This window comes from Nestor notabilis, unplaced genomic scaffold, assembly GCF_000696875.1.
Source record: "Nestor notabilis isolate BGI_N333 unplaced genomic scaffold, ASM69687v1 scaffold25333, whole genome shotgun sequence".
NCBI classification, from domain to species: Eukaryota; Metazoa; Chordata; class Aves; order Psittaciformes; family Psittacidae; genus Nestor; species Nestor notabilis.
Window position 1 is genome coordinate 11,868 of NW_009921866.1, and position 17,189 is coordinate 29,056.

The 17,189-nt window shown below is 43.7% G+C and overlaps 2 protein-coding genes across 2 annotated transcripts in view; one reads left to right on the plus strand and one right to left on the minus strand.

The window, feature by feature from the left end:
* The window catches only part of PDCD11 (programmed cell death 11), a 23,827-nt gene extending 11,326 nt beyond the window's left edge, over positions 1-12,501 (plus strand). Inside the window, exons 18-35 of the mRNA XM_010011332.1 lie at positions 1,139-1,298; positions 1,460-1,977; positions 2,460-2,522; positions 2,947-3,055; positions 3,547-3,636; positions 3,959-4,061; positions 4,583-4,760; positions 5,405-5,461; positions 6,249-6,371; positions 6,662-6,784; positions 6,969-7,170; positions 7,575-7,697; positions 8,031-8,174; positions 9,176-9,426; positions 10,073-10,241; positions 10,514-10,667; positions 11,235-11,400; positions 12,078-12,501. Of these exons, the coding sequence (XP_010009634.1) occupies positions 1,139-1,298; positions 1,460-1,977; positions 2,460-2,522; positions 2,947-3,055; positions 3,547-3,636; positions 3,959-4,061; positions 4,583-4,760; positions 5,405-5,461; positions 6,249-6,371; positions 6,662-6,784; positions 6,969-7,170; positions 7,575-7,697; positions 8,031-8,174; positions 9,176-9,426; positions 10,073-10,241; positions 10,514-10,667; positions 11,235-11,400; positions 12,078-12,249 (2,905 nt within the window). The 3' untranslated portion in view covers positions 12,250-12,501. The remainder of the gene's footprint in view (positions 1-1,138; positions 1,299-1,459; positions 1,978-2,459; positions 2,523-2,946; positions 3,056-3,546; positions 3,637-3,958; positions 4,062-4,582; positions 4,761-5,404; positions 5,462-6,248; positions 6,372-6,661; positions 6,785-6,968; positions 7,171-7,574; positions 7,698-8,030; positions 8,175-9,175; positions 9,427-10,072; positions 10,242-10,513; positions 10,668-11,234; positions 11,401-12,077) is intronic.
* Positions 12,502-16,900: 4,399 nt separating this feature from the next.
* Positions 16,901-17,189, minus strand: part of CALHM2 (calcium homeostasis modulator 2) — a 1,038-nt gene continuing 749 nt past the window's right edge. Inside the window, 2 exon segments of the mRNA XM_010011334.1 lie at positions 16,901-17,186; positions 17,188-17,189. The exon segment at positions 17,188-17,189 is cut by the window's right edge and continues 123 nt beyond it. Of these exon segments, the coding sequence (XP_010009636.1) occupies positions 16,901-17,186; positions 17,188-17,189 (288 nt within the window).

Below are 17,189 nucleotides of genomic sequence, written 5' to 3' on the forward strand. Positions count from 1 at the left end.
ACCATTTGGGAGGTCAGGGTTTTGTCTTTGCTTGCTTTGGGTTTCACTCTTGTATTTTGAAACCTCTGTCCTGAAATTAATGTTGCTGAAGAGGAGCTAACATAGGAGGAGTCTGATCAGAGCAGGGAAGGCCAGATTGGACAGAGCCTTGGGCGACATAGTTTAGTGTGTGGTGTCCCTGCTCATGGCAGGTGGGTTGGAACTAGATGATCTTAAGGTCCTTTCCAACCCTAACTATTCTATGATTCTGTGATTCTATGACTTGAAGAGTAGTTTAGTTTCCTAATGTGTTATTGATCCATTTGCATGATTTGGAACACATCCTTTAAACTTACCTGTGCCTCTGCTACCCCATCTCTAAACCAGACCTCAACCTGCCTGATATCTTGGGTATCTTGTAAGGTCTAGTTTATGCTCTGAGATCTTTAGTTGAAGTGTACTGTATATAGACAAGGTACTAATACAAGCTCCAGCTTTCTCAGTGTGCTTATTTATTTATTTATTTTAGGAATATGTTCCTTGGAGTATACTCTATCTGAAATTGCTGTTAATTTTTCTTTTAATCAGTGGGACTTTAAAACAGGTCTGCAATTTTGGTACTTTGCAATTCAAAAATTAAAGCAGAAAAGTGCCATATTCCGCAGAACCAAGCACGTACATACCGAGATGATGAATAAACCAATGTAAACTGCTAACTTCAGCTGGATTCACATCCCAGCACTTGTGCGTTCAGAAGAGTTTCTTGGTTTCCTTAGCAGCATTTAAACTGATGATGGTTTTGTGCATATGTTAGCATAATTTTTCGAAACCCGTATTACCTTGAATTTGTAGTTAGTCAGCCTTGTCTGCATTATTGAAGAGTTGCATCTTCATAAAATCAATTTAGTTCTTCCATGAAAGCATCAGACTCTTTTTTTCCAAATAAAAAAGACCCCATTTAATAACTCCTTGCCATTAATGTGTGGGGAATCTGTTCTTTTCTGAAAGACACTTATACATTTGGTACTAAGTTGATTTTGTTAGTTACTTAGTTCCAATTAGTAATTAAGTAGTCTTTTTATCAGTCTGTTGTTCAGAAATTAAACTGGACCACAGCAAACCAATCCTGTCATGTGCTACTAGCTCAGCTGTTCACAATTCTTCGCTGTCAACAGGAGATAATCTCCTTTTTCTCATTTGTAGACAAAAAAATTATTCCTGGTGAGAAAACCAAGGCACTGGTTCTTCATGTGGATGCCCTCACATCCAAGGTGTATGTTTCTCTTCGGGAAGAACTGTTAAAACGAAGAGCCAAGCAAGTATGTGTTCGGTTTTTGGATTTGTGTGTTTCTGTTCATTTAGCAAACTTTAGGCGATTAATGAATTTTGAGGGGGGCTGTTTCCTCTTTGAGAACTGTGGGAGGTAGAGTGGAGGGAGTCAGTCTCAGCAGGAGAAGTAACTGTCTCCATTTCTGTCTAGTGGCTCACAGAGAACTCTCAGCACTATGCCATCGTGCAGCACATAGCAGAAGAGTTTGCCATTGTGTCTTTGGAAACGGGTCAGCTGGCAGCTATCCCCATAGCATCTCACTTCAATGACACCTTCCGCTTTGACTCAGAAAAACTGAAGGTGGGACAAACAGTTTCTGTAACCTTAAAAGTAGCAAAGGAGAATGACCACGGAGTCTTGTTAGCAGTACAAGGCTCAGCAAAGAAGAATGTTTTTGTAAGAGTCCGGCATGAATCTGAGACTGTGTTAGAAGAGGTGCTTGCTGCCGTGAAACACTCGCTTTCCCTGGGGGATGTTGTTACTGGTACTGTTAAATCTGTCAAACCAACCCATGTCACAGTTGCTATTGATGACAAGCTGACAGGTTCAATCCATGCATCCCGGATTCTGGATGAAGTGCCCATAGGCTCTTTTCCAACGTTTACTCTGAAAGCTGGACAGAAGGTGACTGCTCGAGTTGTTGGAGGCAGAGATGTGAATACTCACAGGTGGGAAAACATGCACATAATGTTACTTCTTGGGGAATGTGAGGGGTAAACCAGACACTCAGATGTTCTAGGCTGTTCCCTCTGTCAGTAGATGCTGCTAACTGCTGCCTTTGCTGGAGCAGTTGAGCCCTGAGGAAATCTATCATATTCTATCCCAAGTCCAGGTTTTGGTGGACTAGCTCTCTGCCTGTGTCAGCGTATATATCTTGAGTATAGATTGTAAGAAAAAAAGATGTCTAAATCTGAAGGTCCAGTGGAAGCCTTAAATACAAGCAGGATTTGGCTACAAGGGCTAAATTTGCTAGAGTATTTTGGGTACCGAAATTGCCAGTGAAATAGTGCTGGGAAAAACTGGAGCTGGGAGGCTTTGGTAACTTTAGGGGGCTTAAACCTGGTTTCTTTTGCCAGTGCCGAGGGATTACAGGTGTGTGACTGGGGCCTGGGGAGATCATGAGTAACTTTATCTTTTTCCTGTTCTTTAGATACCTGCCTATCACCCATCCACACTTCACACAGTCTATTCCAGAGCTCAGCATTCGACCAAGGTAAGCATTAGTCTCTGTGCTGTCTGCAGATGCTTCACAGACCTTATATGTGTAGGTTTCCTCCCTTGCTCCTCCTATCTGTGAAGGAGCTGGCCATGAGCAAGGACCTTCATGTGAATGCAGTGTGGCAAGGCCTTCTACTCTCACCCTAACTTGGCCTGTGAGCTGTGTTAAACCTCAGAGTGCTCTCCTAGCACATGATTTTCTTTGAATGTCCTTTTGGCTTCAAGTTCTGCAATCTGGACTCTGGCATATCTGTTCATGTCAGAATGATTCCCTCAAGTCCAGGGAAGAATTAATTCCCTGCAGAAGGATGCAGCTGGGGAGGGGATGGAGATGAATGTCACAAAGGCATTGTCACTCATGTATTTTTGTTAGGACCAAAGCTGTCTTACTGATACCCTCTTTCTTTGTTTGCAAACAGTGAAATAGAAGGGGATGTCACAGCAGTGCTGAATCGTAAAGAAGACAGTACCACCAAGAAACTTGGACTTTACACTGTTGGACAGACAGTCACCTGTTTCGTGAAAAAGGTGAGGTCAGATTCTTCTTAAGAAGTGTGCTGGGGTGACTCAAGGGGCCTTAGTTCAAACCTAAACACTGACACTGCTGTGGTCTTCATTAGCTTTGAATGAGGCCTATGCAAAGTGCAGTATCTTACAGGGAGGAGGAAGTCACATTTTCTATGCTTGACATAGTCAAACTAACACATCCTTTTTGACATGCCTGTATGTTGCCAGCAGACGCTTTCCACCCTGCACTCTAGCAAAGGGGCCTTTGAGAAATTGCATATGCCACCAGCACAAAATACTCTCACTGCTGATCCCCTGTGAGCACTTGCCTGTGAACCACAGCAGTGTTATGCTTATAACAGTAGAAACCAAGTTACTATTTTTGCTTAGTGCAAGAGCCAAGGCTGGAGTAGTTCTTTCTAGTCTTAAAAATCAACAAATCCACCAGGGAAGGTTTTTTTTTTCCCCCAGGATCTCATGTTGTCTTCTCTGGTTATGTGCTGTCTTTTCAGTATAACATCCTCAAGAATTGGCTGGAGGTAGAAGTCGCCCCTGACATTCGAGGTAGAGTTCCTCATCTGCTGCTGTCTCTGAACACGAAGGTAAGAGGTCATTACAGCTAAGTTACATGTAATTTTTTCCATCCACATGGCTACAAGTAATGACTGCAGACACTTCTGACATCCATGTGAACTCATAACCCAGTACTCTGCTCTAGACATCACCACCCCTCACTGACAAGCAACTACTATGCCTGTAGCTAGTTTGGCTCAGGTTAGCAGAGCCATTGAGGCAATGCTGAGCTATCAGTCAAGTGTACACATCAAAGATGTGCCTAGAAATTGTAAAACTTCATAGAAGAAACATCAGAGTTGTGCAAAGCTCTTTTTCTAGCAGTAAGTGGAAATCTGTCTTTTCTTTCAGGTCTTGAAACATCCAGAAAAGAGCTTCAAAAATGGCCAGGCAATATCAGCTACAGTGACTGGAACAGACGTCACCGAAACAAACCTCTGCTTGTCACTCACAGGTATAGTGTAGCCTTCACAGCAGGACCCCACTGCCTTATGATGTTTTACTCAGAGGTGGAGCTGCAGTGACCCCTCAAGTGAAAATGTTACACTCCAGAGCCAAGCTGTACCTCCTTGTAGGACAGAACTAACCCCCGCAACTCTGACCCAGATGTAGCAGCATGCAAGGCAAGAGAGGCCAGATCTTTAGACTAAAGAATCACTTTGCTGCTGTCTCAGCCTGAAGCCCCTCTCTGAGCCCTTATGGACATATTCCCTTCTGATCTCAGACATGAGATGGTACATTTGTTAACATTTGTCAGTTATTCTGGATCCTGGAACTGTGCAACTAAGGGACCTTGTCTGAGCTGCCAAGGCAAATGTTGCTGTGAACTGAAAATGCATAGGTTGCACTTTACCAAACGTTGGTGGGTTTGATATGTGACTGGGCAACTGAAATCAGCTTCACTGACTCTCCCTGTTGCTTTGGTTGCATACTTTTGAAGTCTGTGAAGCTCTATTCCTCATTCACTTTTTCCAGGAATTCAGTCCCTGGAGCAGAGCACCATCACTGTGGGGATGGTAACAAAGGTGACTCCACACATTGGTTTGACCATTGCGCTGCCAGGTGGGAAGACTGGCAAAGTCAGCATCTTTCACCTGAGTGATACTTACACAGAGGATCCTCTGGGTGACTTCAAAGTTGGCAAGATTGTCAGGTCAGTAATTCTCTTGTTTCCTCAAGCTGCAGGGCTTAGAAATATCCCCCTTTGGTGACAGGCTTTTTGCTGTCATGAGATGATACCAGACCTGCAAGTTCAGTCTGTAGCAAACAAGTGATGCTGACTTAAAGATCTTACATGTGTTGTGAAAGTCTTACATTTTCCATATATGAACAAGGCTCATTTCAGCTCCCTTCTAGGACTGTGTTTTGAGAGTAGATAAGTTGCTGATGAGAGTGAGGGAAGCCAGTTATCCCAGCTCTGCTGTGGTTCTGTGAGCTGTTTGGCAAGTCAGTTGTCTTTACATTTGTAATGCACAAGTAATTTCATTTCCCTACTTGACAGGCTTATTGGGAATGCTGAAGAGTGCAAAAAGCCAAGTGATTCAGCTATAACAATCTTCAAGTCTTTTGTACTAGCAATAGAGACTGAGTAAAGCAAGTAGATATGTTTCAAAAAGCCCTTTAGCTGGTTTCATGAACTGTTGTGTCATGCTGGCTTGTGTTAAACATCAGGTGCTCCAATGGACAGAGTGTTTTGTTTCCTCTGGAGCATCATTCTGTTAGTGAAAATACCCGTTTTCTACCTGTGGCTTTTTCTTAAACAGATTTTCTGTTTTCTCCCCTTACTCTGCCATGCAGGTGTTACATCCTCTCCAATGAGAATGGCAAAATTCAATTATCTCTCCGTCAATCCCGGTAAGTGTCATCCCTCCAGTCTGTTGATCTCTACTAGTGAAGAAAAAGATAGTGAAATACAGTAACTGTTGGTTTGGGTGGAACAGTCTGAAGTGTTGAAAGGACAAGGACTAGAAGGTTTTATTTTTTCTTTTTTAAGGATGAGATTTGTTCCTACTTTAGAAAGATTTTTCTTTGTATTGGCAAACATGGAGGTGACTGACACTTAATGTAGAGCTGATCTTCGTGTTTATGGTAGTTTCTAGGCTACCATACTTTTTTGTTTGTTTATTTGGGAAGAAAGGGAAAGTTCCACCACTGAATTTGCAATACAAACAGATTTCAGTGTTCAGCTGCCTTTTAACCATTTTGATTAAATAGCAGATGTCCTAAATGTCTCTTGAAACTGAGCCTTTTGCTTCGTCATCTCTAAGGAACAAAAATGCATAAAGCATGTGGAATGACCTACATTAGAAATAAGTGGGGAAGAAAGCCCAAGCCAGTGCTGTGTAGAATTTCAGATAGGATTTTACTCTTCTCATTTTCTTAGTGTCAGAGGTAGCCAGGCTGATCTGTTTTGTTTGGCTTTGTTTACAGCAGCATGTCTGTTTCCTAATGTTATGTATAGCTTGGCAGAGATGCAGATAGTCCATTAGTACTTTTGAATAAATTGAAAGGTGTCTCTGACCTGGTACTTTTTCCAGAAAACACTAGCTGTTGATAATATTGATTTCTTATTTTGATATTCAGAGCAGGATGTGGGTTATTCAGATGAGTGCTTTAATTTATAAACTCTCTTTTCTTTTAGGCTAAACCCAAAGAGCAAAAGCAAAGTGGAGGATGTTGAAATAACATGTATTAAGGATATTAAAAAAGGCCAGCTAGTGAGAGGCTATGTCAAATCAATTACTTCATCAGGTGTATTCTTTGGGTGAGTAGCATAAGAAAATTATTCTGAGAAATGAGGGGGTTTGGAGAACTTACTTGAATGTACAATTCTGAAATCTTGTTTCGGGGTGGTCTCTGGCCTAATGTGATGTTGCAAAATTAATTTCGTCCTGGAAATCGGGATGTTATTGCTGCTTTCTTGAGCTTATGCAATTAAAGTTGGGAAAGTTCGTGTGATGCTATATAGAACTTGTGGTGCCGCAGATATTATCACTGCACTTTATTTTTCTTCCACTGTGGAATACTTATTTTTGGGTTTTCTCCTCTTCTCAGCTTGTCCCCTTCTCTTCTGGGCCGAATACTATTCCAGAATGTCTCCCCTTACTTTGTAAAGAAACACTCCTTATATGAAAAGTACCTGCCTGAAGGAAAGCTGCTCACTGCCAAGGTGCTTAGGTAGGTCCAACATTTTTTAAAAGGGGCCATGAATTAGTAGAAGGGAGACGGTGGAGGAGAAGAGAATGGAAAGAGGAAGGATAAGAGCTTGGAAGATTTGAAAGAACTTCATAGCAGTCATTGTAAATGCTCTGATATTTATTTATTTCTTCCCCCTTGTCTCGTGCTACTCCTGGCACCACAGTGTAAATGGAAAAGAAAAACATATTGAGCTTTCCCTCCTGCCTGAGGACACCGGGATGTCAAGCATCTTGCCTGAATCCTTAGGCCTACCACGATATGATGCAGAAGAAGAGAAGAGAGAGGCAGATGATAGGGGGAAGGAAGAACAGGTGAAGACAAAGGTGAAGGCAAAACGGAGAATAAGAAACTCTGAAAGTGAGCAGGTATGGATGTGATTGCACAGGACATACTAAAGGACTTGGTTGGCTCACACACTGGAGGGACTAAGAAGATCCACTGGGATCAGGCTGAGGTATTATACAGAATAGGAAAAATTATTAAATTGCATTGGAGATGAGAAAAAAACATTTAATTTGGGTAGGAGTTAACTGAATTAGCAGCCCGATTGTGTTGCCTATGTGACCTGTCCTGTTGGTCTTGGCACCATATGTAGGTGAGCATGGGTTTATTCTCTGTTGTCTCTGTTACGTGAGAGGACAGTCGGAGGTGCTGTGCCAGAGCACCACTCTCTTTCTACTGTCAGGCTTTTTACTTTGTGATCAAAACTGCCTTTGTGATTCATCCCAGTTGTTGCCCTCCAGTTTCCACTCATTTCCTCTTGTTGCAGGAGGCAAAGCCGAAAAAAAGGAAGATCTGCCCCACAGATGAAAATGATAGTGGAATTGAGGTATATTACAGGGAGGAGGATGATGATGACCAGGAGGAAGAGGCAGATAAAAATAAACCAAAGGTGAGAAATTTGGAGGAGAACCTGAGCCTGAAATGACTTTCCAGGCCTATTGAGATGTGTCAGTTTTGACTTGAATGACAATAAGTATCATTGCTGTGGATAGGAGTCACACAGACTGGTATTTTGTGTCATCTGAAAATGGTTTGAGATAGATTGAGTTTAAATTACACCAAAGGTGACCAGAGTTTAATGTTTTAGCTGGTGGGCTGTTTGCAAGTGTGAGACGTCAATAGCACTGGCCAGAGAGAAGCTGCAAGCAAACAGCAGTTGTCCTGTTGCAGTGTAAAAACTTCAGATTAAAACCCAGGGCATTCCCTGTGTTCCTCCAAACAGATAAGGAAACCTGGTGAAGCTCCCAGGCTGCAGGTTTCTGTGGGATTCACCTGGGATGAGGATATGAATGCCATGGATGTACCTGTGCTGAATCAGAAGGAAGAGAGTTCAGAAAGCGAGGAGGAGGAAGACCTGCACTCGAAGGTACTGTACTAGCGTTGTCTGCACAGGAGACACCACATGGTGGCTGTAATGTGATGTCTTGGTATTTGTGTGTCTCTGTCCCATAGCAAAACCTTTTAACCTAAGGGAACATCTCTGACAGCTAATACAGAATTTCCTTAACTACTCCAAGCACTGGGCTTAGCAATAGTAATCTCTGAAGCAGAGGACAAAACCCCTATTTTAGCAAGGCTGTATGACAATAGGGTTTCTCACGTTGACATGGAAAGAAAATTATTTAGGGTCAAACAAACGTTTTCATGAAAATGAAGGTTTTGTATTTGATACCAGCTTTGGGGTTTTTACCTTTCTGAGTGTTGTAAATTTACAGGAAAACCTGAAGATGAAAAATCTTTTCAAATTATAGTCCTCTTATTTAGAAAACCACCAAAAATTCTTTTATGCTCTACTTTTTTAGAAAAGTTTTCCAATGTGATCAGTTCAGCAAAACCAGAAACAAGCTCATGAATTGCTTTCATGCTTGCTCTTCAGTATTTCCCCTGTCCCTCAAAACTCTGCAAAGGCCATGCATTGCTGATGCTTTGTTGCCCAGGGTATAGCTGTCTTGTGCAGAGAGCTATGGCACTGTTAGTTCCAAATTTAGACCTGAGTCATTCTAGTGATCCAGCAACATACCCCAGTGTAGCACAATTTCTCCCCATGTATTTGTGGATTTTTACAGAGTGGATGGTGGTGGTGAGCACTGGCCAGGAGGGTAAAGATGGAAGAAAGAGGGATGAAGTGTGAATCCTGCAGTTGGGGTGCAAGACTAGCAAAGTAATTGGTCCCTCAATGTATTTCATTAAAATAAATGAGATTTCATGTACTGTTGCTCTTCACGGAGGTGTGAAGGGGTGGAGTTGCATGTACCATTTTCCTCGTCTTAAACAATTGGCCTCATCTCTTCCTGTGAAAACTGCAGGCCTGCCTATTCCCACATGCAGTGCCTGCTTTTCCTCAGTCGTCCTTTTTCGCTCTTTCAGCTGAAGAAACAAACAAAGAAGGAGAAGGAGCTGGAGAAGCAGAAGAAGGAGAAGGAGCTCTGTAAATTAGAGGCAGCTCTGATGGACCCCAGTCGACAGCCCCAGTCAGCAGATGACTTTGACCGCCTGGTGCTCAGCAGTCCCAACAGCTCCATTCTCTGGCTACAGTACATGGCTTTCCACCTGCAGGCTACTGAGATTGAGAAGGCCAGAGCTGTGGCGGAGAGAGCGCTTAAAACAATCAGCTTCAGGTAATAATGGGCCTCTGCCTTTCTTTGCCCCAACGAATAAGTCATGGTGAGGTAGTCGTGGTGGGAGAAGAGCATTGGTAGTGTCATCAGTGTGCATGCATCTAGGTGTGGAGTGGCAGAGTCTGTTTCAGTGAGCTCAAAAGGATTAAATGGTAGCAATTGTCAGCTGTGCCTTTGAAGGTCTGTCCTGAATCACCACAGTTGGCCTGCAGCTGAGTTGCTGCAGCTCATGGGTGCAGTAACTCCCCCAGGATATCACTGAGTGCACAGACATACTTCTGAACAGTCAGAATGGTTTGGAAGAACATAATGCTGTCGGTGATGTTGTCTTTAAGTCAAAACATAAAACAAACTGTGAAACTCCTGTTTACACTCTTGTGTATTAAATAATCTCTACACCATGATTAAGTAGATTGTACTTTCTTGAATCATCCTTGTGTTTTTTAATTACAAACACAGTAATCAAAAGTTGTAGTGTGAAACAACTGCTGTGCTCTGTTCCAAAAGTGGTGTTTCAGTGAGCAGTATGCCTCCTTCCTTTGTCCTGAAGGCAGACTACAAATCAGTGAGTCTTTGAAGGGTGGTTTGGAAAAAGGTGGTGAAGATTGGTAAAAGACTAAATATTCTTGTTTACATCTGCTTTAAGGGAAGAACAGGAGAAGCTGAATGTCTGGGTAGCTTTGCTGAACTTGGAGAACATGTATGGTAGTGAGGAGACACTGATGAAAGTCTTTGAAAGAGCTGTTCAATACAATGAACCTCTGAAAGTCTTCCAGCATCTGTGCGACATATATGCCAATTCCGAGAAGTACAAGGTAAGATATTGTCAGCAGGTCCCAGTTACGTGTCCCATCCACTCATGGCAGTAAACTACCAAAGCTGGCTGTGTAAACTTACAGCTGTCAGATGTTAGGCCTATCCTGTTCCTAACTGTAATTAATAGTTATGATTGACAGCAGACAAGGAATTATTGATACTTGCTTTTCTGTCTTAAGTGTTTGGAGATACCTGGGCCAAGAGTAGAAGTCTTAAAGCTACATGGCTTCATTATGAATCTGTGTGATCTAACCCAACTCTGCCCTTCCAGCAAGCAGAAGAATTGTACCACACGATGCTGAAGCGTTTCCGTCAGGAGAAGCCTGTGTGGCTGAAATACGCCTCTTTCCTCCTGAAGCAAGGCCAGACTGAGGCTACACACAGGCTTTTGGAGCGTGCTCTCAAGGCTTTGCCCACCAAAGAACGTAAGCACTCTTCCCCATCCTTAATGTGGACCATGTTTTGACAGGTGTCCAGGTCTGCTTTCTGATTTCTCTGCCTGTGACAATGTTTGTAATAGGTGAAAAGTGCAACTAGTTGGTGCTGAACATGCTGCCTTTGTCTCTGAGGGGAGGGGAAATTTCAGTGTGGTTATCAATGCTAAATCCTTGTGTAACAGAATTTGCTAAGATGGGCAAATGCAAAACACCCAAAGCAAAGACTGTTTTGAGTCTTTCAGCCCTCCAGAAAAGTTTGGTTGGTCTAGTCCCAGGTTTATGGGGCTGCACATGGATGCTGCAAGATGCATTTTGAATTTAAGATTAAACTTCTGTCTCTTTCAAAGAGCTGAAATGGGAAGTGAACTGTGACCCTTCTCTCTCCCATTCTGATTCCGCCTTGGTCCAGGACAGCTTTACATTAGAGCCTTTTGTCTCTGGGTAGAAATGGTGCTTTCTCTGTGCCTGCCTCTGTTCTGTGTAATTATCACTCATGGATTTGTTCATAGGGAAGAGAACTGTTGTGATACCCTAACATGTCATTACTTGTTCCAGATGTGGATGTCATTTCAAGGTTTGCACAGCTGGAGTTCCGTTCTGGGGACTCAGAACATGCCAAGGCTCTCTTTGAGAGCACCCTCAGCAGCTATCCCAAGCGGACAGACATCTGGTCCATCTACATAGACATCATGATCAAACATGGCAGCCAGAAGGAAGTACGGTGAGTTGTGCTACAGCAGGCTGGGAAGGGACAGAGTACAGTGCTTGGAGCAACACCTGAGGAGAGCAGAGGTACCCTGCAGCATGTATAGGGTAGAGCTTCCTAGAGCAAAGCTAAAGAGGATTCTTATCACCTAGAGAAAGAAAACTGGAGTGTATGGAAGTGCTTATTGTTGCCAGGGCTGAGGAGACTCCAAGGAGATCCATAGGGCAGAGAAGGACTGACTTGTAAGTAGTGGCGTACATGAGAGAAGCTAGAGGACTCGCACTGAAGTTCACCTGTCCCTCTGGAGGGATTGCGTTGTTGTATCTGAAGGGTGAGATCAATCCCTTGTGTATCTTGTAACAAAAAAATTGAGATTTTTTTTTTCCTTTTTCTTTTCTGAGACTTCACAAAAAGAAGTCCAGCTTCCCACACTATGGATCCAGCCACATCCACTTAATGGATGCAGGGTCAAATACAATGGTTGGATCTTAGCTTAAGTTGACCAGCAGCCTTATGTTCTGCAAGCAAATAGAAGGTTTCTACTTCGAGGGTTTGGCCAGTTGTCAGGAATCTTCTTCAAGCAGGTTGAATATCTTCCCTGACTTCCTGCTCTTTGTTCAACAGCAAGATAGGGGGGTTGTATTGAGAGCTGTCACCACCACAGCGATCTGAATCATTTTGGTTTCTTGCAGGGACATCTTTGAGAGGGTTGTACACCTGAGCTTGGCACCAAAGAAGATGAAATTCCTCTTTAAACGTTACCTGGATTATGAGAAGAAATTTGGTACAACAGAAAGTGTCCTGGCTGTTAAAAGAGCAGCACTTGAGTATGTGGAGACCAAGAGTTCCCTTGCTGACAGCTAAGTACGGTGCAACTAAAAGCAGAGACTTAGCTCTCTGTGCAGTGTGGAAACTGAGACATGGAGTTCTGCCATGAGCGTCCGTGGACAGTGAGTTTCTGGAGAGTATTGGTCTATGACCAAACCAAACTGGAAAGAACAAACTAAGGAAAAGATCTGATAAATGTTTGCAGCTTTGTCCAGATGTTACAAATAATCCTAACCTGTTGATGACTTTGAAGACATGTTTTTTAAATATAGACTCTTTTATAACCAATACAAACATCAGCCATACCTGTTCTACTTTCCTGGGGAAATGGTGCAGTTATGACCCACTGTTTTTAAGTACAGTGATGTCTTATTAATGGATTTCTGTCTCTGACAAGATGGCAGAGAACATTGTTGCCTGTCAGCTGAATTAACACTTCAAAAGATTTATCTCAAGGGCCTTTGTGCTCCTAGAAATTGGCAGAGCAACACAGAATTGTGGCATAGTTGAGGTTAGAAGGGACCATCTGTTTCAAACCCCTGCTCAAAGCAGGGGTCCACTAGACTAGGTTGCTCAGGACCACATCCAGTTTGATTTTGATTTCTCCAAGGATGGAGACTCCACAACTTCTTGGGTATCCTGTTCCAGTGTTTGACCGTGTTCACTCTAAAAAAAGGTGTTTCCTTACATGTAAATGGTATTTCTTGTATTTCAGTTTGAGCCCATTTCCTCTTGTCCTGTCATTGAGCACCACTAAGAATTCCTTTTCCACTTTTTTTACATCCTCATGTCAGGTATACACATGGATAAGAGCCGCTCTGAGCTTTTTCCTGAGGCTGAAGAGCCAGAGCTCTCTCAGCCTCTCCTTGTATGATGGATTCCATAATAATTTTCCTGTCCCTCTGCTACACTCGCTTCAGTAAGGCTGTATCTGTCCTGTACTTGGGAGCCCAGTACTTGACACATCATCTCAGGTGTCTCAGAGGGGAAGAATGACCTCCCTCAATCTGCTGGTAATGCTTTTCCTTCTGCAGCCCAGGATGCTCTTGTCTTCTTCATCTGAAAGGGCATATGCCTTTAAAGCCCACAGCATCCAGTTGTTATGAATCCCATGACTGCAACCATCTGTCGTAACAAGGTGCCAGGGATTGATGACAGAAGAAATTGTAGTTGTTGTCTCTCAAGAGAAATCAGTGAAGTCAGAGGAAAAAGCGGGGGTTTTCTGTGCTGAAAAAAAGTCATCCCGGTCTAAACTTCTGCTTGGAAAAAGCCAGGAGTCTTGGGTACTTACGTAGTCTCCATCACTGGTGTTGGTGCCTCCTTGTAATTCCAGTAAGATACGGATGTCATCATCTACATGTTTTACATGAACTGGATGATCCTGAAGTCATTTCCAACCCTAACCATTCTATGTAAACATTAGCGAGTGGGTGCCCAGCTTTGAGATACCGAACTTGGAAGAGTCTCATTCATTGTAGGTACTCTGAACTCAAAACCAGAGCTCTGCAGGACCCAGCTCTTCTGTCTCTGTGAATGCCCACTGTTGGCAAGGTTGAATGATTCTGCATTTAATTCATGCCCAAGCCCGTTGGGAACCAGAAACCAGTTGTTACACTTCTTGACCCCTGGGAGAGCAGGGTACTGTACTCAGATTTTGCTTAATGCTTTTCTAGAGGAGGAGGCTACTTGCAGCATCTAGTAACAGCTGCTGCTTTTTCAAGAACACAGCTGCAATGATGGGGGCTTTTTCTTTTGGATTAGTTGTTGCGTAACAGAATACACAAATAAGCGTCACAATAGAAACCAAGATCCCTTTGAGGTATTGTTTCTTCTTGACTACTGGGGCTATTACAGTCTCTACAGTAGTCAGCAGGGAAAATGAAAGACCTATGTGTAATCCTCCATACTGGAGGATAATTGCTGTTGGGAAGTTTACCCTAAGTGGCAACCTGTAGGCTCTTCTGCAGTGGGGTTAGTTTTGGTCTCTGGAGGAAAAGCAGTGCTGTACTTTAAGGGAGTGTGATCTTGCAGCCTGCGTGATGCTGCATGCCAGGAAACCAGGCAGCTCGATTTCCCTTTTGGTGTTTCTGTCAGAAGCCTAGCCTGGTTCTTGTGCTAGTGTGCCATGTGGGTTAATGTCCCTCACCACAGCATCCTCATTGGGGGAGGATGAGTGACACAGATGGCAGGGGTATTCATGAGGGTGCAATTGGGCTCTGAGGGCTGTCTCAGGGGGGCTGCCATGCTTGGAGTGGCAGAGAGGAGGAAAAAATCAACACCCTGTAATTGCAAACAAGTATTTCTGAATGCATTGGCTTGCTCCACTTCCCACTGTCATCTGTCCACGCAAACATCCTCTCCAGCAAGAGGGAGAGGAAACAGACAAGCAGGACAAGCCCCGTGCTCATGATTTATTCTTGACATAAACAAATCCATTCCCAGGCATTACGTGTCTTGCCCCTTTCCTTCAAAGAAATGATGGGGGGAGAAGGAACTAGAGTGGTGGTGGTTCAAAGAAACAACAAGGACTACCAAGGAGGAAGGCAAGGGACATAAAGGAAGTAAGAGTAGTGCTGCTTTGTTTCAGCAAGTTACCTTGCATATGCTGACCTGCATGTGGGGGTGGTATGTGTGTCTGCATGTTCCCACTCAAGGCCAATGAGAAGAAATGCAAATGAACTCTCTTTCATCTCTAAGTTAATGCAATTTCATTTAATTTGCATCTGATCGTTCCTGCAGCTAAATTGATGGTGAGGCTGGGGGCCAAGCCTTCCCAAAAATGCAAGGCAAATCTGTAAAGATGCTGAACAGGGATCCTTGCCCATTAAGCAGTGTTCCAGCCTCTTTATGTGGAATACCCTCCAGCTCTTTCTTGCATGGGGATGTATTTGTAGAAAGGTTTCTAAATACATTCACTATCCTTTGCTGTAACTGAGTATCCTGATGTACAAGTTTTGTGCTGCTCACTGTGAGAATAGCTAAAAAGCACTGTTACTAACTTATAATATGTGGTAACTCTTGAAAATTTCACATTCTGGGGTCATCTGAATAGGAGAGGATCTGAATGTTTAATAGAAAAAGTAAGTTCCCAGCCGCTAAGTTAAAAGAGAATATTAAATTATGCCCTTTTTTTTTTTTTTACCCCTGAAAAAAAACCTCAGAAGGCAATGGAAAATAACTCTCATTTAATAATTTATTTGAAATCTCCTGGTGTGTGAGCCCCTCTGAGTTCTGTGGGTTTGAATCATTTTTTGAGCAGTTTAAGGCTTTTTAGTAAACAGCACAGTGTAAAAGGAAGTTGTACCAATAAAGAAGTAGTACAAGTAGGAAAAAACCCTCTTCGTTGTCCAGCTGTTGAAACAGTGTTGGGTATGTAGGGCTGACCCTTGGGAGAAAAGGGACACAGCAGTGCCAGAAGAGCAGCCTTGAAGCCATTGTCAGCACAGTGTCACAGTGAGGGCAGTAATTTTGCACTTTTCTGACTTTGCTTTCTCAGAATATGGCCAAGTCCATAGAAGATACCTTCTGCTGCAGGGACCACTTAAGGCAGGAGAGTTTAAGAAAATTCAGTGGTAAAAGGGTAGGGGGAGGGCTGTTTCCCCCATCACATTCCTATGTCCCTTGTCATTCTTGGCTGTAGTCCCAGTGCCGCAGATGGGTGCATGTAGTGCGCTCTTGGCTGGCAACTTTCTTGTCCCCTTTCCCTTAAGATGTTCCATTAATACAGCTAACGTAACTACAGTTACATAGTATATACACTATATATATGTGTTGTGTATATATATACATATATGTAAAAGTAATTCTGGTGGAGGTCTTGCTGCAGCTTGCAACCCAAACAAGCAGGACTCATCTGATAGTCAGATGAGAAATGCAATGAGCTGCAGACAGTGGTGTGGCTCACTGCAGGTAGTGCTTCCTCTCAGCCTCCACCTCACCTGTTCTGTTGATGGTGCCATCCTCTGTGTTTATAAACTCGTGGTTGTGACCACTTGGACTCATTAGAGATTGCCAGGCACTTCAATAAGAACGAAGGAAGTTTGGTGTCATACCCAAATTCCCAACTGGTTAATTACAGAGTGTCTTTCTGAATACCAGGAATATTGGCGATTCTTCCTATCTTAGTCTCTCAGTTATTTGGTGTGCTGCTGTGTTACTGACCCATTCCTTCCCAGGTGCTATTGCATCCACTTGCCACAGGAATTTACACCCTGCTTCCCTCTTTCAAAAAAAAATGCCCAGAAACTGCTTTGGAACCTGCCTGCATAACAGGCGCTGCACAACTGCCTACGAACATACCAATGTCAGTAACAGAAGTAGGTGTGTGAGATGACTGAGACTAACCCTGCCATGAGGGAGACAAGTGGGACTGCAGGAGTCAGGGTTAGAAATTTTGTGCCCACCTCTTGCTCCCCAAGGCTTCTGCTGGTGCACTGGCAGCTGGACGTAAGGTCTGCATCTGCTTTTTGCTCTCCTTCTGTCTCTGGGAGCAGCAGTGAGGTTGTCTCTAAGGGAGGCATTCCCTGCTCAGTGTATTGCTTATTAGCCTCTACCTTTAAGCTCTTGATCCCTATTTACCCGCTGAGCGAAGTGTTGCTGGGAGCAATATTCCCAGTGAAACCCTCAGCCTGTGCACCAATACTAGTAGGTCTGCCAGGCAGTTTGGGGAACCACTGCCAGCACCATCTTAGGAAGCCAAAAAGAGCATTTCATGGCCTTCCGGGCTTGGTCCATTCCCTTCCACCCCTTTGGCCCATTTGTGGAGCCGGCTGTATAGGGGGAAGCCCTTGTTCTCCCGGTAGATGTAGACACCTGTGATGGCGTTCCACTGAGGGCTTGGCTGGACACCTTCCACCGGGAACTCCTGCACCAGCTCCTTCTCCTCCTTGTCAAGCGCCACGAAGCCAAAGAAGTGCTTCACGTTCTTGGCTGCCAGGATCCTGGAGTGGACCTCAGCCGCGCGTCGGCAGCGCGTG